Below are 21561 nucleotides of genomic sequence, written 5' to 3' on the forward strand. Positions count from 1 at the left end.
GGTGACCCATCTGCTTTCTTGGTGCCTCTGCCCTGCCCTGCCGCCCAGGGACGGGACAGGAGGCAGGTGAGAAAACACGAATGCGGAAGCATCCCAGCACGCTCCCTGATTAGGGCGGCCTCTGCTGCCACGCACCGTGACAGGGAGCTCCACACGGACACATTCGTGCATGCACGGCGTCACGGGCACACACGCACACACACACCGGGAACAAATGCTCAGCGGTCCCGCCCTGCACGACTCCTGAGTCCAGCCCGGCCGTTTTCCTCCCCTTGCTTTGCCGGCCACGGCCTCCGTGCCCCTTTCCGGGCTCCCCCTGGGCCCAGAGGCCTGGCTGCTGGCTCCGGGCAGTCCGCACCCCCGGCTTTCTGGTGAACGGACATTCTCCCCATGGGGGCCCGACTCCTGCTCAGGCCACAGGCACACAGTGCTGGATTCTGCCACTCAGTCTCCCGTGGTCTGGGTTTCCCTTTCTGTGCAACGTATGGCTGAGCCAGAGGAAGGCTGAAGTCAGCTGGCCCGGCCCTCCCATCCAGCCTCCCAGGGAAGCGGCACAGGGTGGGAGTCGGCTGGCTGTAAGGATGCTGCTTCCTCCAAGCCCTGCCTGCCCTCCTCTCGCCCTGGTGCCCGTGGCGGGGGCAGGCGATGCCGGTCAGGTCTTCACTGCCCGCTGGGCCTGCCCCAGCTTCCTCCCTCACCCCCTGGACCCAATCCTGGGGCAGGCTGGCAGCACAGGACAGCAGCAGGGTCCGAAACCGCAGGGAGATCAGACGGGGGCTGTCTTCACACACCTCCGTTACAGGATGCGGTAGGAGAGAGGCTCTGTTTCCAACAGCAACAAATGGATAAGACTCCTCTGCGTGAACCCAACAGTGAGAGAGTCTGTGTGCGGAAGGCTCGTGTGCCTTCAAGACCCCACACGGACTTGAGCAGACGGAGGCACCATGTTCCGGAGAGGAAATCCATCCACAAAGAAGACAATTCTTCATAAGCAAATTTACAAATTTAATGCATCCTTGTAGACATATCAGAATGGCATTTTTTTTCTAGATTTAAACAAGCTGATTAAAAAATTTCTTTTAAGGTTTATTTTATTTTTGAGAGACAGCACGAGCAGGGGAGGGGCAAAGAGAGAGAGGGAGACACAGAATCCCAAGCAGGCTCCAGGCTCCGAGCCGTCAGCACAGAGCCCGACGTGGGGCTTGAACTCACAAACCGTGAGATGGTGACCTGAGCCAAAGTCAGATGCTTAAACCGACTGAGCCATCCAGGCGCCCCCGAACAAGCTAATTTTAATGGGAGGAAATTTTCTTAAAAAGCAAAAATAGGGGCGCCTGGGTAGCTCAGTTGGTTGAGCGTCCAACTTTAGCTCAGGTCATGATCTCACGGTTTGTGGATTCAAGCCCCACGTCGGGCTCTGTGCTGACGGCTCGGAGCCTGGAGCCTGCTTGGGATTCTGTGTCTCCCTCTCTCTCTCTGCCCCTCCCCTGCTCGTGCTCGGTCTCTCTCTCAAAAAGAAATAAAATGTTAAAAAATTTTAAAAATGAAAAAAAGTACAGCCAGAATGAATCTTTTTTTTTAAAAAAAAATTAATTTTTTTTTAATGTTTATTTTTGAGACAGAGACAGAGCATGAACGGGGGAGGGGCAGAGAGAGAGAGGGAGACACAGAATCGGAAGCAGGCTCCAGGCTCTGAGCCATCAGCCCAGAGCCCGATGCGGGGCTCGAACTCACGGACCGCGAGATCGTGACCTGAGCTGAAGTCGGACGCTTAACTGACCGAGCCACCCAGGCGCCCCCAGAATGAATCTTAAAAAAAGGAGAAAGGTGAGGGAGAAGCCCGCCTGTAGCTGAGCCCGGTGTGGCGTCTGTCACGGAACCGCGAGCACGAGGCCAAGTGCAGGCAGGCAGTCCGGGGGACCTGGGACAGCCAGAGCCAGACCCCAGTGCCTGCAGAACTGAGTCCGCGAGTAAGGTGGGGGAAGAGACGAGATGGGACCCGAGGTCACAATATACACGGGGACAAATTCCAAGTGGGTCAAAGACCTAAGTGTAAATCATGAAAAAAGTACTGGAAGAAATGGGTAATTTTCTCCGTAACTGGGGAACAGACAAAACCTTCCGAAGTAAGACGTAAAATTCAGGAACGATGAAAGACAAAATGCATAGTGGATAAAAAGGCATTTAACATTTTCAAAAAGACTTGTAACTTGAGACAGAGAAGAGTAGTGGGCGCCAGGGCTAGGGGTCGGGGGACGGGAGTGACCATCACGTGGTCGGGGGCTTCCTTCTGGGACGACAAGGATGGTTCGGGAGAGGGCAGAAGTCACGGTTGCCCAGGAGGATGAAGGTACTAAATGCCGCTAAACTGTACTTTAGTTACTGGTTAAAATGGCGAACTTTATGTCATAACAGTGTGTTTTCCCTCAATAAAAAAATTGTAACTGAACGTTCATGTCAGGATTAATATTCCAAATTCAAGAGTGCACCGGCTACAAAAACCCAGAAGAAAAAAATAAAATGAGAGAAATGCAAACCCCAGCTAGCCCAGCTCCCGTTCCCTGACGAGCGCCCGGCTGGTGGGGCAGGCGGCCTCCCACAGCCGTGGGGGTGGAGGGCACAGCCCCGAGGGGTCGGGTCCCCTGTGCCGCTGGCCTTGGGCTGGCAGCCCCCCTCCTGGACGTCCCGCCTGCGTGCGCCGGCAGAAACCCAAAGCGGCAGGTTACTGGTGGGGACATCGTTAGGCCCGCCGAAGACCGGAAGCGGGGTGGGCGTCCGGCGGGAGGGGACCCGCTTGGTGAGCCGTGGCCTGGCTGCCCCAGAAGCACCTGCAGCTGGGGGCGGGCAAGTGGGCCCTATTTTACAGTCCTGGCAATAAAGTCACGTCGGGGGTTTTGCGTAAGCAGAGCCACCTCGCGGAGTCAATCAGAGAGTTACGCAGGAAGCTTGTGTGGCGAGCCGGTGCCGGAAGCACCAGGGAAACCGAGGAGTCCAGTTCGACTGTATCTGGACTCGCTCTCTCTGCTGGGAAGGGGCAAAACCAAAAGGAAAAACTGCAGACGTCCGGCTCGGTCCGTTGTCACAGTGTTACTCCTCTGAAAACGCTATGTACCTGGAGACTAAAGCAACTAATATTGCAAAGAACCAAGATTTTTCACCTTAGAAGAGGTAAGATCAAAGAATTTAGGTGAAAAGTTCTGCGCTCCTAGAGCGTGAACTGGAGACGGCACGGATGCTACGCTTTTCCCCGTAAACACGAATGTGAGTCCCCTGTGCTGAGGCAGCCACGGGGAAGGCGCCGACTGCGTGGCGACCTCAAACGGGCCACGGCGGTGCCGAGACCATGAAGTGTAACTCCGTTTCTGGCTCTGCCCACGCAGGCGGGAAGCAGGGCAGTGGGCCTGCGGCCTCTGAGCACCCCGCCACCAGAGCGGAGGCCACGGGACACAGCTGTGCACTCTGGCCTCTGAGCACCTCCCACCACCTTTGACCTCCCACCCTCGACCTCCTGTCCTCTGAGCACCTCCCGCCCCCTTTGACCCGAATCACAGGTTCCGGGCAGCAGGAGGAGCAGAGGAGCCTTGGGTGTGGGCCTCCACTTGAGGTGCTAGGGCTTTCTGACGCAAATGGCGGCCGGCTTTCTGCTGGGAAGTTACTTCAGGGCGACCAGGCTCAGCCTGCTGCACGCGGAAGGAGTTTCTTCCTGACAATTCATCCCCCAGTGCAGGAGTGACTGCTGTTGGGGTGCCTGGCCGGATCAGTGGGGGCAGCATGTGACTCATCCCAGGGCCAATATTTTGTTTTTTAAATGTTTGAGAGAGAGAGAGAGAGAGAGAGAGAGAGACAGAGAGAGAGAGAGAAAGTGTGTGTGTGTGCACGCGTGCACGGTGGAGGGGCAGAGAGGGAGAAAGAGATTCCCAAGCAGACTGTGCTGTCAGTGCAGACCCCGACTTGGGGCTTGATCTCGTGAACCGCGAGATCATGACCTGAGCTGAAATCAAGAGTCGGATGCTTAACCGACGGAGCCACCCAGGTGCCCCTTGGGGTCGATATCTGGAGCCCCGTGTTAGGCACAGAGATTACTTAAAACAAAGCAGTTGGTGGGGAGGCCTGTCCCTTCCGCCTCTGAATGCCTCTCTCCGGGTCTCTGACAAGCCTTTCCATTCCTCTCTCTCTCCCATCTGCCGCTCACACCACGGCTCCAGGAAGAGAACAGTGTGAGGTCCATGCAGCTCTCTGACTGTCATGTAGCCAGTCCTTCAAGAGAGGGGGTCAGGTGTCCCGGGGACCATGCTCTGGCCCTAGAGGTGGCAGGACTTGTCCCTCTCTTCCCAGCCCTGCCCTGGGGGCTGTAGAAGAGCCTGGGGATTTAGTGGTCCAGATGGCTGGAGCTAAAGGGGCCAGGGAGTGGGCAGGCAGTGTGTCCGTGGGGTGTTCCCCACTCCCAAGAGCTCCCACCCCTCCTGCCTGACAGCGGTGCTGAGGGGGCCCCTGCGATAGGAAGTGAGTGGTTCTCCGCCGCCCATCCCCACTCCAGAGACTACAACACTAGACAGAATGTCTGCTGCTGTGGCGCTTCCCCATCCGTGATCTCATGCATTTCCCCTACGATTTCCTTCTCAGACAGGCTACTCTGTCCATGGCACTGACTGGCCTTTTAGACCAGGGCCTCTGAGAGCCTTGTAGGAGGGGACGAGGATGTGGAGGGGAAATGTCAGGCCTGAGCCAGCGGGTAGGTCGCGGGTGGCTGGGTTGAGCGCAGAGAGGCCTGGAGGTGGTCAGCAGCTCTGCGATACGGACTATGGCTCTGCGCCCCCGCCACCCCAGGCTGTCAGAATAGGAGTTTCCAGGCTCTTCTGAAGACGCTGTCTCCTTGGAAATGCCCCAGAAATTTCCATAGTCTCCTCAGTTTTCCAGGAGAGCCTGGGATCCCAACGCCTGGCTTGTCCCTGGAATCCCTGCCTTTCCTTCTCCTGTTTGTGTGGGTGGTGGCAGGGCCGCTGGGGAATGTGGTGGGAGGTGCCCCGCTGACACCTGCAGGAGTCTCAGCCTCCCCCTCTGACGGCTGCAACTGGTTTTCCTTTCTGTCTCTCCAGCGCTGCAGGCATGAACGAGTCACAGAAGGGGAAGGAGGGAGGCAGGCATGGCGTCCAAGGTGGGCATCCGCTGGGATCTCTGATCTACCCAGGAGCTGACTCCTCAGCTCCTACCTGGGGTCTCCCTGATCCACAGATGCCCCTGAACACACGCAGGAGGCAGGAGTCGCAGGACCTGGGTCCTACCCGCTGTCAGCAGCCGTGCTTGCTCCATGCCGCTCAGTTCATCGGGTGGGAAGGGTCGGAGGGAGCAGAGCCCCTCTTCCCATCAGGATACTGCTGACCGGTTTGCAGTTTTGGCTCCTCTATTTTGTTAAATAAAAAAGATGCCAGACCCGATAAAATACAATGACTCTGAAAAATGAAAAAGAAAAGTGCCCGGCTGCTGGGAGGAGCATGCCTGCTGATTGGGGGACTGTGAGTTCAAGCCCCATGTTGGCGTGGAGATGACGTAAATGTATAAATAAAGAAACGACCACAGTGGTAAGGCGGCCAGTCTGCAGCGCTGACCGTGGGGCTGGCTCAGGAAGAGATCCCCCATGGTGGCAGACTCCCCCGTGAGAGATGGGTCAGCCCCCCACCACTGGGGCCTCTTAATTTTAGCATCAGCAAAGGGCGGCAGTTGGACAGGTGACTGCTGGAGTGGCGACAGAAGTTCTGGGCATACACAGTCCAGTGAGAACTTCCATCCACGGGGACAGAAGGGACGGAGGAACGAGACAGACACACCCCCAGTTCAGCCTGGGGAACACCTTCCGGGCTTAGAGACCCCGTTCCCAAACAGCACGGGGGAGGGACCAGACGGTGCCGGATGTTTGCTTCTGGTCCTGGGCTCCGAGCCCACCCCAAAAGCAGCTCTGGGCGGGAGGGCCGCGGGTGGAGGCCGCCCTGCCGGCTTCCGGGGCCTCCGGTGCTAAAGTCCAAATGTTTGTTTTCCCCAAAGCCCAGATGCTGAAATCCTAACCAGAGGGGCTCTGCTACTTCCCCCTAGACTTTGGAGGGTGAAGTGGCCCGGAGTCTCGGCAGAGACCCACGCCCCACGCGGGTGGAGCCGCTGGCGTGATTCCAGCCGCAGAGACCCCAGAGAAGTGCATATAATCTACGCGGCACAGCCGCGTAATCCCACAGGAGCGCGTCCCAGGGAGCCGCGTGTGGGCTGCATCCAGCAAAGCTGGGGAGGCAGGGCCTCCACCCTGCAGGCCTCCGGGCAGGCCCGGAGCCAAAGAGCGGGACTCTGCCGCCTTCAGGTTTTGGCCCTGCCGGGGAGCGTCCACACTGTCCCTGGCCTGCCATGTTCGGGAAGCACCTCAACTGTCTGGTTTCACACGCAGCTAGAGGGGACTTCACCTCAGGATGACTTCATACGAGTCTCCTGCCCTGGATTTACTTGGCTTGCAGCAACCTCCCTGGCCCCTTGGTCCCTGGGTCACCAGTCCTGGTCCCTCCTGAGCTCCTAGGTACTGGCCACCTCACCTGGTACCGCCTTTGTCCCCAAGCCCGGGGTGGGGGGGGTGGGCGAGGCTTGGTCCTCCTCTCCCTGGGGCTGGGGCACCACCTCCCTTCACGTGGGCTCCACTTCAGGGCTGGGCTTTTAAGGTGGGGTGTTAGGAGGAAGCAAACGGTTTGTTTTGCTTTGATATGCACACTGAAGCAGTTGGTGGAAACGCCGGGAATTTGTTTAAAAATACTCCAGCGAAAAGAAGGGAGAAGGGACGAAGCCCTGGGAGGGGGACGGCTGGGTGGCTGGGAGACTGCACAACACACACAGAAATGAGAGCAGCGGTCCGCACAGAACGGCGGGGGGTGTGAGGGACTCACGGCCGCGGGAACGCCCTTCACCTGTGCAGATGGGGCCCCGAGACCGTCAGCTCTAAAGTCATAAAGTAACTGATCCCCTTTGTGACGCGTTGGTTGTCGGCTCCCCCACTGAAGATTTATAGGTATTTTAGATCTTGCCAAAACTACCAGAAGAAAAGGTGAGGGAACACGAGAGTCACTCCTTAATTTTTTAGGGAAAAGACTGGAAAACAAGCAGCCACCGGCAGATGGAAGAAACGCACAGTCTACACGAGGGACAATATTCAAAATGCTCCGTCATAAAAATAAAGGCCTTTTATTTGGTTTTTCTACGCCGTTACAGGAACACGTGGCAACACGCGGGAGCCCACGGAGACCTGCGGCCACACCCACACCTGCTGCGGGCGTCCACGGGGAAGCCGAAGGGTCACAACACACGCTCGGGGTCACGGGGTCACCTTCTTGTAGGTGACGTGAAGATGCTGAGTCATGGGCTGGGTAGTGGTTGCCATGGAGACCGTCTGTTCGAGTTTGCCGTCAGAATTCAGCCGGAATTTTCGGGTGATCTGAGCAGGACAAAACAAACGCAAACCCCTTAGTTCTGTCTTCCAAGGGCGGCCCTGCCACAGGCCAAGCGTGTGGCACACGCCGCAACTTGCCGCCTCCGTCGTCAGGGGCCCGTGGGCCTCATGGTGTCCCCGCCAGCAGGTGGGGGGCATGGCGGGGGGGTGGACACGGGGCCCACAGCCGCCACGGGGCGTGCCGGGGTCAAGGCGTCCTGACCTCTGCTCCGGCCCCTCCCTCTGCCCCTGGGCTGTCCCCAAAGACCAACAGGCAAGTGTGGGACTTGGTCTCACCCCAGCCTACTTAGAAGCCAGCCATCCTTCTCTTTCCTGCTTTGTCACCGTTCACTTTCACGCCCACGACTCGAACTGACGTAACATGCGTTCTCGGAAAGCTCAGTACGAGCACTTTTGGAACCACGAATTAGTCAGAACAAAGTACGGCGGCCGGTGAGAAAACGCTACCCGTCTGGAACGTTTGCCCAAGAGCGTGGAACATGCAACGGCTGAGATACAACCCCGTGGCCGGGACCTTCCGGGTGTTCCGGACGCGCTGGGGGGCCGCAAACGTACGAAATAGGACCTTTGCCGCAGGCCGCAGCCAACCGCTCTGTAACTGACCACCGGGCTCCGAAAAACCAGAAAAGCCGCATTTCAGAAAGTCCACTTAAAGGCATCAGGGAACCACCCCGAAGCCGGGACAAAGGTCCCGGAGAGAAGGGCGTGTGGAGACCCAGCTCGGGGCGGCCCTTCACCTGAGTCGTGTGCCTGCCGTGAGCGGCTGCCTGGACCCCGAGGGGACGGCAGCTCCGATTCATGGCGCGGTGCTGCGTGGAGCACTCTGCAATTCCACGCCCACCGAGGAGGAGAGGCTGTGGAAGCACCGCGGACTTTGGGCTGCCCCCAGCACCGAGAGTTAACCGGCTATGGGACAGGGAAGGCCAGCTTCGAAGCGACTCAGCCTGCAACGGGCGGGGTCCGCCCCACAACAACCCTCGGTGGGAGACAGCCCCACACAGAGCCTCATGGCACCTGAGGTTTCCACACACAGGGTCTAGAGTCCAAGAGGGAAAGAGAGAAGAACTGGCTTAGCAAAGGAGGTAAGAGCAGGACCGGCACCCCGGGGTGGGGGTGGGGTGCCGATACCGCCCCGGTCAGGAGACCACACGGTATTCCCTGCGGACAATTTCAGCAGAGAATCGGATCTGCCAGAAAGAATAAGGTAGAAGTTCTGTAACTGCAAAATGTGATAATGAAAATTAGAGCCCCCAAGGTGGACTCGGCAGAAGAGTCGCAGCTGGAAAGCGGCTGGTAGAAAACACCCGCTGGACCGTGAGGACGGACAGACGGACGGACGGAAAGTCACAGCTCACACGTGTGGCGGAAACCCCAGCACACAGGACAGAACGATACGGCCAGATGTGAGCAGGTCGCAGCTGTAAGACTCGCATGCAAAGTGCATCCGGGCCTAACACTGGCTGCCCCAGGAGAGCAGGAGCCCCCAGGGCAGGGGCAGGGCGGGCACCAGGACACAGCGGGACAGCACCACAGAGAAATGACAGAACCGCCACCCAAGGTGTTCTCTTCAAAACTGGAGGCAAGGGGCGCCTGGGTGGCACAGTCGGTTGAGCGTCCGACTTCAGCCAGGTCACGATCTCGCAGTCCGTGAGTTCGAGCCCCGCGTCAGGCTCTGGGCTGATGGCTCGGAGCCTGGAGCCTGTTTCCGATTCTGTGTCTCCCTCTCTCTCTGCCCCTCCCCCGTTCATGCTCTGTCTCTCTCTGTCCCAAAAAAATAAATAAACGTTAAAAAAAAAAAAAATTTCAAAACTGGAGGCAAAATAAAGACGTCTTTGGACAAAAGAAACTCCACAGATTTCGTATCCCCTTAAACAGAAGACCAGAGGGCCCCCCGCACGGAGAAGCAGGGGCAAACGAAGGGCAGGGCGAGAGCAGGCACATGGGTGGCCACGTGCAGCGAGGCGTGGGAGCGCGCGAGTGGGGAAACTGAGGCAGCAGCACGCTTTGCTTCTGTGAACGGGGGAGCGTGGGAAGGGGCTGACCCACGTCCGGCTCATGGGAGGGGTACGAAAAATGCCTCAGATGGCGATGTGTTTGAAAATACCTTCCCTATATTCAAAGTCACACGCCGCTGTGTCAGACACGGTTTCCTTCTGGTCTCCCAGACTCTAACTTGTGACTGAAGGGCGCCAGCTGCGAAAGGCGTCCAGTGAACGAAGCTCCCGGGCTCCCTTTCAGCCAAAGGTACTGGTATGTTCTAAGGCGGGACACACACCTGCTCCCCGCAAAGGATGTTCATCTCTGTCTTCGAGTACGAGGAAAGATTTCCGAGGTCACCTGTGAGGAAATCTCTGACTCCTGCTAAAGTGACAGGAAACACTTGTATTTCCTTGTGAGAAGAAAAAAGATTCCTTTTGCTGTCATTCAGAAAAAGAGTGGTGGAAGATAAAAAGCAAAGTAAAAAGACGACAGGGCAGGGGAGACGCACGGAGTCCGCGTCCCGTATCCCGCAACTCGGAGCGTGTCCCCAGCGCCAGCAGCTGCCGCCCGGGAGTGCTGGCCACGCAGTCCCAGGCTGCACCCAGGCTCCAGTGCTGGAACTTGGGAACCTCGCCCATCTGCAAAGTCCCTCCGGTGGCGGTCACCACAGGGCAGACAGCAACACTCGGGAGGACGGGAGAGCATAAGAGGCAGGCACGGGGGAGCGGAGCACCCAGAACAGGACACACAGACAGACACACAACCGGGGGGCCTCATGTGGCACGGAAGCTTCGTCTCACCGTATCAGCGCCTGTAATTCTACGTGATTTCTTCTGGAATTTCATTTAAAAATAAACAAGGCTTGGGGCACCTGGGTGGCTCAGTCGGTTAAGCGTCCGACTTCAGCTCAGGTCATGATCTCGTGGTCAGTGTGTTCGAGCCCCGCGTCGGGCTCTGTGCCGACAGCTGGGAGCCTGGAGCTGCTTCGGATTCTGTGTCTCCGTCTCTCTCTGCCCCTCCCCCGCTCATGCTCTGTGTCTCTGTCTCTCAAAAAAAAAAAAAAAAAAAAAAATAAGGCTGGCTTTAACCTTTGAGACCACTTCTCAGGGGACACAGGTGGAGACATGTGGTCTTGCGGTGCCCTCAGCTGAGTGCCCGGGACCACGCTGCACAGGGACGTGCAGGTGAGGCACTGCCTTGTGAGCCACGGAAAAGAGCGAGGCTGCTGCTTATTTACTCTGAGCCCGTGAGAGGCTCCTCAAAACATCTAACACCTGAGGACAACTGGCCTTTTCTGAACGGCTGTCTCTGCATGGCTGGAGGGGCTTCTGGAAATACCACACGGCCCCCCACAGCCCGCCTCACGGTGCAGTGATCCAAGTGTGGCCTCCCCTCACCTCTGCCTCTTCGTGCCAAACCTGCGACGGCCATCCTATTCCGGCGTAAGCAGCATGGCGACGGGCAGCAGGTGAGCAGGAGACAGGAGGCAGGCCTGGGGAGCACAGCCCGACCGCCAGTCCAGGAAGGATGCGGGGCTGGGGAGCGAGGGGCCACCCTGCGCCCACCGCCCCCAGAGCACACTCACTGGGCTCTGGTCAGGTCGGGCACCTCCGGCACGTGCCGTGTGGCCTCCGGAGTGCTGTCAGCCTGTCGCGGACATGACAGCGGTCACAGCGGAGCACTCGGAGCCAAAGCCAGCAACGGTAGCACCAGCGCACAGGCCCCGAGAGTCGCCCGTCAGGTTCCTTTGGAACTGGAGGCCCTCGGAGGACGTTTCTCGTCCCCCCCTACTGCCAGTCGCTGGAAAGATGTAAAGTCGAGGCTGGCTGCACGCTGCCTTGCTCGGTGGTTCCCCCGGCCTCTGCCCGTAGACAGCAATCTGGTAAGCTCGCTCAGAGTAATTCCGTGTTCATCCCAAGTCGGCCACGACAGCGAAGGCATCATCGAAGACCCATCTGGGCCACAGACAGATCCTCATTTGAGGAACGGGAGGCTGGAAGGAGCCGCTAGCTTCGACAGCTTCAAAGGGGAGCCGGTCCAGGCGGCCCGGTGATCGCAGACAGCACGCTCAGACCGCGGGGAGCCCGGCTCCCGCGCACACAGCCGGGCCGAGGGCCCACGAGCCTCTGGAGGTGCAGAAGAGGCCCTCCTGACAAACGCCAGTTGTTCTCTAGCCAAGGGTGACCATTTCCCCTAGACTGCGCCCACCGCAGGGAAGTGCGCTGCGGCGGGAGGCGCGCTGTGAGAATTTCTTGATGTCTTAATGCTTTCTAAAAGCATGTTTTTCCTTGTTTTGTTCAGTAGAGAAAAGGTGGAAAAGGAAATTCAGGAGGAAGATGGCTTTCACTGTGTGTTAGTTCCTAAAACAAAGAAATCAGGAAGCCACAGTGGTTACCGTGCTCGCCGTACAGCAGGTTTGAGGTGGAGGTGTGGAGGAGGGTGTGGAGGTGTGGAGGAGGGTGTGGAGGTGACAGGGGCCGAGCTTCACAGCCGAGCTTCACAGGAATCCCGGCGAGCCGACAGCTACCCTACAGCCAGGCCTGTCGTCATTCCTCGGTGGCCTGCCGCCAGTCCGCACGACCGAGAATCCAAGCACACACACGCTCGCCCCCAGCTTACTGAGACACACGACACTGTGTAGGTGCAAAAGTGTGGACTGGACACAGGTGTCTCTGGTGCTAGCTGACCCCCATCACCTCACACACTTTTTGTGTACGGGGTGTGCGATCTATGAGATCTACTGTATACAATACGGTAGAAACTGCAGACACCATGCTGGGCATCACGTCCCCACGACTCACTCCTCTTCTAACTGGACGTCTGTGCCCTTGACCTACAACCTGCCATCCCTCCGCCCCTCGGCAACAACCAGCAGTGTTTCTTTTCCTGCCTTATTTTACTTTAGCATGATCCCCTCGGGGTTTTATCCATGTGGCAGATGACAGGATTTAATTCATTTTAAAATTCTAACATTCCTCGTGTGCGTGTGTGTGGGTGCACATCGCACACATACTCGCTCTACCCGTCGGTGCACACGAAGGCTGCTTCCGTGTCTCCGTGAACGGGTGAGGAGTTCCCAGTGGGTCCGGGGGGCAGTATCTATCTCACGGCCGTAGACACGCAGCTGCTCCACGACTGTAACCAGACCCCTGCCCTGCTGCTCGCGGGCGACAAGGAGAGGGGGTTGCCAGAGTGGGGCGAGGGGGAGGTGAGGGAGAGAGGAAGCCAGGAAGAGAGGTCACTTTGAGAGAAGGCACAAAGACAGAAGGATGAAAAACTCACTTAATAGCTTAACTGGAGACAGAAGAAAGACTTGGTGAAATTGAAAATGGGTCGATAAAAATATCCAAATTGGGGGCACCCGGCTGGCTCAGTGGGAGCATGTGACCCTCGATCTCCGGGTTCGTAGTTCGAACACCATGTTGGGGGTAGAGATTTCTTAAAAATACAATCTTTAGGGGCACCCGGACAGCTCAGTCGGTTGAGCGTCCAGCTCTTGACTGTAGCTCAGGCCACGATCTCGCCGTTTGTGAGTTCGAGCCCCGAGCAGGACTCTGCCGACGGCGTGGAGCCTGCTTGGGATTCTCTCTCTCCCTCTCTCTGCACCTCCCCTACTCCTGCACGTGTGTGCTCTTTCTCAAAAATACATGAACTTTAAGAATAAAACAGAGGCGCCTGGGTGGCGCAGTCGGTTAAGCGTCCGACTTCGGCCAGGTCACGATCTCGCGGTCTGTGAGTTCGAGCCCCGCGTCGGGCTCTGGGCTGATGGCTCGGAGCCTGGAGCCTGTTTCCGATTCTGTGTCTCCCTCTCTCTCTGCCCCTCCACCGTTCATGCTCTGTCTCTCTCTGTCCCAAAAATAAATAAAAAACGTTGAAAAAAAATTTTTTAAAAAGAATAAAACAAAATCTTAAAATTTTTTAAACATTTATTCGTTTTTGAGAGAGAGAGTGTGTGTGAGTGAGCGGGGGAGGGGCAGAGAGAGAGGGAAACACAGAATCCGAAACAGGCTCCAGGCTCTGAGCTGTCAGCACAGAGCCCGACATGGGGCTCAAACCACGAACCGTGAGATCATGACCTGAGCCGAAGTCGGACGTTTAACCGACTGAGCCACCCGGGAGCCCCAATACAATTTTTAAAATATCCAGACTGAGTAATATGGAGAAAACAGACTGAAGAATGAACAGCCTCGGGGACGTGTGGCACAAGATTAAATGGCTTTTTGACATACGTTTAACAGCAGTTCCGAGGGGAAAACGGGAGTAACTGAGCAGAACAGTTGAAGAAATAATGTCTGAAAATCCCCAAATATGAAGAACACGATCTTACAGTCCCAAGAGTTTCAGGAGACCAGCCCAGGCCCACAGGAGATCTGAAGGGCCGGCACCCCTTTCCCCCACTTCTTTTCCTTTTCCCCTTTTGGGAACCACGCATCAGCGACTCGGACAAACCAGGGCATACACGGGGAGGCCAGAGTGTGCCTGCACACGCCCAGGGAAAGGCTCAGAAAAGACCTGAGGAGACCTTCAGTTTACGTCTTGGGTGGTTCCTGCGCACGGGCAGTCTACACCAAAAACAAAAACAAACAAATAAAAAAACCACCCCAAAACAGTAAACATAAATAAAGGGATGCCCATCCCACGTTCATGGATTAGACGACTCAGTATCAGTAAGATATCAATACTGCCCAGGGATCTACAAAACTAACGAAATCCCTATCAAAACCCCAACAATATGTTTTGTAGAAACAGAAAAATCCGTCCTAAGAGTCACATGGAATTCTCAGGGACCCGGAATAGCCAAAAAAAATCCCGAAAAGGAAGAACAAAACTGGAAGACACACACCTCTTGATTTCACCATAGCGTGGCACTGGCATACAGACAGACATACAGACGATGCACCAGAACAGAGGCCTCAGAAACAAGCCCTCACATACGCGGTCAATTTTCAACGCAGCCGCCAAGACCACTCTATGTGGGAAGGACGGTCTTTGTAACAAATAGCGCTGGGAAAACTGGACGTCCACACGCGAAAGAACGAGGCTGGACGCTTCCCTAGCCCCACACACAAAAACTAACTCAAAGCGAGTCAGAGACTTCAATGTCACAGCTAAAACAATAAAACCCTTAGAAGAAAACAGCACAAACGCTTCACTGTGCGGGACTTGGCGATGTTTGGATGTGACACTGAATGCAGAGCCAACAACAGAAAAAACAGACAAACCGTAATTCATGAAAATTACAAATTTGTATGCGTCCAAAGACACCAAACAGTAAAAACAACTCACGCAACGAGAGAAACATCGGCCGGTCGCGTCGCTGGTAACAGAAGTCCGGCTGCCGCCCCAACAGCTCGAGCAGCCGGAGGGTGAGGACGTGGAGGAGGGGGCCTCCTGCACAGCCGCCATGGGGCTCGGCGTGGACTTCCTCACAAAACCAGAAACGGGACTGCCGCGCGACCCCGCCAGCCCGCTTTCGGGTCCACGCTCAGAAGAACCGAAAGCGGCGTCCTGCAGATGTCTGTGCACCCACAGTAACCGCATTCCAGCCGCTACAAGGTGCAGGTGGCCCTGGCGTCCGCCACGGATGAACGGATGAGCAAAATGTACCACAAACACACAACAGAGTAGTACTCAGCCCGAAGAAGGAAGTTCGGCAATATCCCACAACACGCACGAACCCTGGGCACGTTGCGCTACATACAATAAGCCAGTAACAAGAGACACACAGGGTGTGACTCTGCTTGGATGAGGTCCCTGGAGTCGTCAGGCTCATAGCGCACCGAGTGGGACACGGGGCACCAGGGGCTGTAGGGGGAGACAATGGGGAGTCGTGACTCACGGGGCATAGAGCTTCAGTCTTAGGAAACCCAAGTGTCCTGGGGATGCGCGGTGGTGATGGCTGCTCGACTGCACGAATATACTTAACACCGCGGACGCACGTCCGTAAACACAGGTAGGATGTGGGGCGCCTGGGTGGCTCAGTCAGTTAAATGTCTGACTCTCGATTTTGGCTCAGGTCGTGATCTCACGGTTTGTGGGATCGAGCCCTGCGTCGGGCTCTGTGCTGACAGTGTGGAGCCTGCTTGGGATTCTCTACCCATCCCCGCTGCCCCTCCCGTGCTGGCGTGCACATGTGCACTCTCTCTCTCAAACAAATACATAAACGTGAGACAATTACTTGAAAAACGGTCAAGATGCTAAAGTTTGTTACATGTATTTCACCCCACAGTTAAAAAAAAAAAAAAGAAAAAGAAAAAACAAAGTTCGGGAGTGAAATAGTCCCAAGAGACTTGCTGAGAGCAGACTATGCTGCGAGAAGGGCCACTGATGTAGGTCTTGAGGATGAAGGGAGATGACACCGCTGGAGACGCAGGGCCGCAGGAAGGAGAGGAGAGCAGCACACAGAGAAAAGCAGTGGGTGATGAGAAGAGGGTACCGTTTCCCCTCACTGTAATTTCCCCGCAAATCAACTATTTAAAGCAAAAAGAACAGTACCGTGAAGATTTATGGTGTGTGTGTGTGTGTACTTTTGACATCAATGTTTACACAAACATGTTACGGGTGTGACGACACCGTACAGAAGAAACGGTCAGTGGGACTGCAGAGCGGGAAGAAGGAAGCATCAGCTGTGAAGTCGGATTATCCACAACCAGTGTGAAGGGGCAAATGTCACGGTGGCCTCCGAGCAACCATTAAAAAAACGAGGGAGACACAGTTGAGAAGCTAACAGCCACAGAAACGATGAGACCTCGTCATTTGTGACCACGTGGGTGGGCCTAGCATGAGTGAAACAAATCAGCCAAAGGAAGACAGAAACCGTAGAATTTTACTTATATGTGTTATCTAAAAAACAAAATAAGCAAAAAAATCAGGAAGAGACCCATAAATGCAGAGAACGCCCTGGTGGTTGCCAGAGGAGAGGGGAGGGGCGGGGCTGGAGGGAGGGGCGCAGGGGAGAGGGAGGGCCAGGCTTCCGGTTACGGGCGGAAGGAGGCCCGGTGCGGAAGGCCCAGCGCGGGGACCGCAGCCAGTGGCGCTGGACGAGCGTCGCGCGGTGACCGCCGGGAGCTACGCTCGTGGGAGCACGGCGTCCTGCCCACGCCGTCCGGTCACCGCGTTGTACACCTGAGAGTGACGTGACAATGTGTGTCAACTACATTTCAATAAGAAAAAGCGGGGGGGGGGGGGGGGGGGGGGGCGGGGCACCTGGGTGGCTCAGTTAAGCCTCTGACTCTTGGTTTCAGTTCAGGTCATGATCTCGTGGTTCGTGGGTTACAGCCTGTGTTGGGCTCTGCACAGACCATGCGGAGCCTGCTTGGGATTCTCTCTCTGCCCCCCCCCCCCCCACTCTCTCTGTCTCTCTAAAAAATAAATAAATAAACATAAAAAAAACCCTAACAATAAGACAGAATGCCAAATATATTTAACCCAAGAGAATGCAGTAAAGGAACAAAAACAAGAAAGCACAAAAAAACAAATCAAGGTGGCGGTCTTACAACCAACCATACTAGTAATATTGTTCTTAAATATACGTGGACTCAACATTCCAATTAAAATATAGTTTTTTGACAATAAAAGCAAGCCTACAAGAGATGTACTCTGAATACAGACAAAGAGGTTCAATGTAGAAAGGTAGGAAGACAGACACGCACATAGACAACCACCACTGGAGAGCAGGTATGGTTGTGTTATTCTCCAACTTCAAGGTACACACAAGTTACCAAGGGTAACATGTCATAAACATGAAATATCATACGCACGCATTTAATAACAGAGCTTCAAGTTGTGAAGCAAAAGCAGGCGGAAGTAAAGGAGAGAATTAGCCTCAATCGTTGTTGGAGAGTTTAACACCTGCCTGCAATCAGATAGAACCAGACTCCCTCCCCCAAAAAGTTCAGTAGTATGCTAGAAATCTGAATGACGCCATCAAGCGACCTGACCTAACAGTGTCAGGTCCGCTGCACCCGACAACTGTCGACTTCTTACTCATCTGAACTGTGTATGGTATATTCACCAAGTTATAGCACACATTGTGGCATAAAGTAACTCTAAGAACACGTTCTCTGGGCTTTACAGAGTTGAATTAGAAGTCACTAGCAATACGATAAGTAGAAAATCCTTAAATATTTGGAAAGTAGTAGCATACCTTCCAAATAACCCAGTTCCAAGAAGAAAGTCACTAGAGAAAATATTTTGAGCTAGGAGGTCGTAAGAACACACTCTACTAATACCTGTGGGAGGCAGCTGAAGCAGGGCTTACAAGAAAATTCATAGTTTCCAGTGTTACAAACTAAAAATGGGCTAGATATCAATGATGCAAGCTTCCCATTTAAGAAATCAAAAAGCAGGAGGATATTAAACTCAGGATGATTAGAATAAAAAATAATATAAAGCAAAACTTCTCCAATTTATGTACTTAAGCAATACAAAAATTCAGCAATAACTAAAAATGATAAATCATTACAATCAGGTGGGGTTTACCTGAAGGATGCAAGGTTGGTTCAACATCTGAAAAACTGTTCCTATAACGAATCACGTTAAGAGAATAATATAGCAGGGGCGCCTGGGTGGCTTGGTTAAGTGTCTGACTTTAGCTCAGGTCATGATCATGCGGTTCGTGGGTTCGAGCCCTGAGTCTGTGCTGACAGCTCAGAGCCAGGAGTCTGCTTCAGATTCTGTGTCTCCCTCTCTCTCTGTTCCTCCCCCACTCGTGCTCTGTCTGTCTCTCTTTCTCAAAAATAAATAAACATTAAGGAAAAAAAACAACAAAAAAACATCAATTCCAAAATCATAAACCTTAAAGTGAAAGAGAAAACCATAAAAATTCTTGGAGAAAATGCAAGTTACTCACCTCTGCTGCCTGGCTTGGGCAAAACAATTTACGAAAGGGCATTAAAAGGACAAACCGTAAAAGACAAGACTGGTAACAGAACGTGAAAAGTAAGACACTTTGTTAACGAAACGAAAAGCTAAGTCATCAGCTGGAATGCTGTTACCGTGTCAACGTGTAGACCTTGCATCCAGAACGTGTAACCTTCAGAGCTGGGCGACAGGGGCACAGGATGCGGGCGCTGGCTTCACAGATGAGAAACGGGCACCAGGAGGGTGCGACCCCGTCAGGCATCCGGGAGTGTGTTTATCAGCACAGGGAATGCCGTCCGCGGCCACTCAAGGACCAGTGCCGCAGAGAGGGCGGCCCGGGGACCGTGGTGCGTCGCACTGGGCACCAGTAAGCCTGGCGCTCGCCACGGGACTGGGCGGTGGCAGGCCGAGGTCGTCACCCGAGAAGTGAAACCACGTGTCTGCGTGCAGGAGCACACAGACGCTCGTGACGGCCCAGAGCTGGAAACAAACCAACCCACGTCCCTCAAAGAGAGTAGACAAAGCTGTGATGGACGTGCCCTGGGCATCAAAACACCCAAGCTTCCGCTAAGAGCAATAGCAGGAACGAATCTCAAAAGTGTTTCCCTGAACGAAAGGAGTAAATACTGGATGGTTCCATTCATAAGGGGTCCCAGAAGTCGCACACCTAGTCTGTGGCAACAGAAATCTGGCCCTGGTTGGGGGGCAGGGGCTGGGGGCCGGGCTATTATGGTCTTGACGTACAGGCATGGACACCTCAAGTGTATGTGCTAATTCTACGTAACTATACTTCAAAAGAGTTGATTTTTTTTAAGTAAAAAAAAAAAAAAAAATTCTAGTAATCTCTAATAATTAAAACACAGTAGACTGGCCCAGGGTGGACAGGCAGGGCGCCTGGACGGGGAGGGGGGTGGCAGACAGGCAGGTTGCCTGGACGGGGAGGGCGACGCAGGCCTTTCCGGCTGGGGCTGGGACAGCGAGCCTTTTATCTGCACGAAAGTCTAGGTGCGTTGATGAGCTGAAAGGGAGGTTTTAAGTCAAGCTGTAATGCTTCCGGAAAAAAATACATAGAATACGTATTTTCTGACCTGTGTTCAGGGAAGACTGCTTAATTAAGAAACACCAAAACCAATCCAGAAAGGAGAGCCTGGGAAATTGAACCACATATAATTAAAGTTTAGTAAGAGGAGGAAGTGATACAGACAGGAACGGATACTGGCACCACAAGTAACTGACAAGGAGCTTATATCCAAATTATATGGGGACGAAGAAATTGTATGGGGATGAAGCCGGCGGGACAGACACAGTGGACGCGGGTCAGAGGGCCGGGTCAGGACTTCCCAAAAGGAGGGACCAAGCAGGCAGGGATGGACACTGCTCAGCCTCACTGGCCGTCAGAGCAGCCTGACCGCACAAGCCAGCACCTCAGGACGCGGGGAGTTTCTGGAAGGCAGGGCCTCTCTGATCCTCAGTGTCAGATGGGGGCAGGGGCTAGACCCGCTGTCTCAGAGCCGTGTGGACAGTGTGGAGTCCTGAACGACCAAACACAGATGGCAAGTAACAGAGAAGGGTGAGGACGGGGTTGGGCTTCAGTAGCAGACAGGCAGGGACCTGTCCCGACACCTGCCACTCCCAGGGGTCTGCAGAAGCCAGGCGTTCTGCCTGCCAGCTGCTGGGAGGACAGACACATACTTCCAGTCCCCGCCCCCCTCCCTTCTTCTGGCCCCAAGTGTGAGCTTCTCACTTCCAGGTTCTGTCCATGTCGAGCCAGCGGGGAGGCCAACCCAGGCACCCACCAGCCTTCGGTCGGCCGGGTCACTCTGCGGGGCTGAGCCTTCCTTTGGCCCTGCCCCCACAGGCTTCACCTCACCTCCTCTGTCCTGCAGAGAGGGGCTCCTCTGTTTCCGAAAGCCCAAAGTCAGTTCTCCAGCAAAAATAAAGCTCCCCCCACCTCCACAAAACCCTGATAAAATAAGTAACCTCTGGCAAGTACCACCAGCAAGAAAAAGAGAAAACGGTCATACGCAAAAGATCAGAGATGTAAGGTGGACACAGAATGGCAGAGAGAGACCAGTATGTGTCACTTCTTCCTCAAACTTGAAAACCTAGAAGAAAGGGCACCTTTCCCGGGAACCGTGAGGGGAGGCTGCCAACGGAGCAACGAGGGAGAGGGTCGGGCAAGCAGGGAGGGAAGCAGGGGCCGCCCAGGCTGGGCCCAGACGCTGTCCCCTGGACACCCACCAGGAACAGGCAATTTCCATGGGGCTCCCTCCTTGTCAGGGAACGGAAACCACTAAAAAGCTCCCAGCTCACTCTGTGAAAAACTGATACCCAAATGGATAATAATTCCTGAAAATCACGCAAGTAGAAGCTACCCTCAAAAAGCAGGCACGCCTCAACACTTAGAAGGTATTATTCTGATTCACTGCGTCAACAGCTTCAATGAGAAAAAACACAGAATCCTCCCAAAAGAGGCTGCAAAAGCATTTGATGAAACTCAAAACCCCTTCCTGAATATAATTCTTACCATAGTAAAAACATAGTAGAAACAGGATGTCCTTACCCGACCAGCCCGCGAGCCCCTCACGGGGTGAGCGCCAACACACGTCTCTGCTCGGTCAGGGTTGTGCCCAAGAACCAGCTGTCAGACGTGACAGACACGTCCCAGTTCAGCACAGGTGGACAGAGACCAGAGCCCTCCCACCACCCACAGCAATCAGAAGGCGAAGCCACATGCCGTCGGTACAGCCACGAACGCTAGAGAGGACCACGACGTCACCTGCCATGAAATGTCCAACACCTACATAATTACACAAGATTATAAAGAAAGAAACTTCGTGCCCCCGAAAGAGCGCAAACTAGACCTGAAACCATGGCAACACAGCCCCGAGCTGCTGTGTGCTGCTGCAGACGAGGAGGCCGCTTCTCCCCGGATTCATTCGTGCACTTGCACAGCCCAGCACATACGGCTCACGCAGAAGAGGAAGTGCTGAAGAATTCACCAAGGAAACTTAGAGAAAAGAGTATTGGGAACCTACGTTATTGAACAATTTTAAATTACTATCAGTGAGGAGGTGGACAGACAGACGGACACTTCCTCTCCCACCTGTGGGATGGGCCCGAGCCAGGCAGGACACTTCAGGTCTGTGGGGCACTGGTCACCACGTGTCTGTACATGGCATCATGGGAAAACAAATCTGGGATGGACTAGGGTCTGAGTGTGAAAAGCTACAAGAGCGTGGGGA

The 21561-nt window shown here is 54.8% G+C and overlaps 1 protein-coding gene across 3 annotated transcripts in view; it reads right to left on the reverse strand.

Annotated features, from left to right (window-relative positions):
* Nucleotides 1-7193: 7193 nt before the first annotated feature.
* Nucleotides 7194-21561, reverse strand: part of THAP4 (THAP domain containing 4) — a 41598-nt gene continuing 27230 nt past the window's right edge. For all 3 annotated transcript variants that reach the window (XM_086720194.1, XM_086720193.1, XM_086720195.1), the window contains one exon: nucleotides 7194-7459. In XM_086720194.1, coding sequence (XP_086576320.1) covers nucleotides 7340-7459 — 120 coding nt within the window. In that variant the 3' untranslated portion in view covers nucleotides 7194-7339. The remainder of the gene's footprint in view (nucleotides 7460-21561) is intronic.

This window comes from Puma concolor, chromosome C1 (genome assembly GCF_028749965.1).
Source record: "Puma concolor isolate L17-30 chromosome C1, mPumCon1.1.hap2, whole genome shotgun sequence".
NCBI classification, from domain to species: Eukaryota; Metazoa; Chordata; class Mammalia; order Carnivora; family Felidae; genus Puma; species Puma concolor.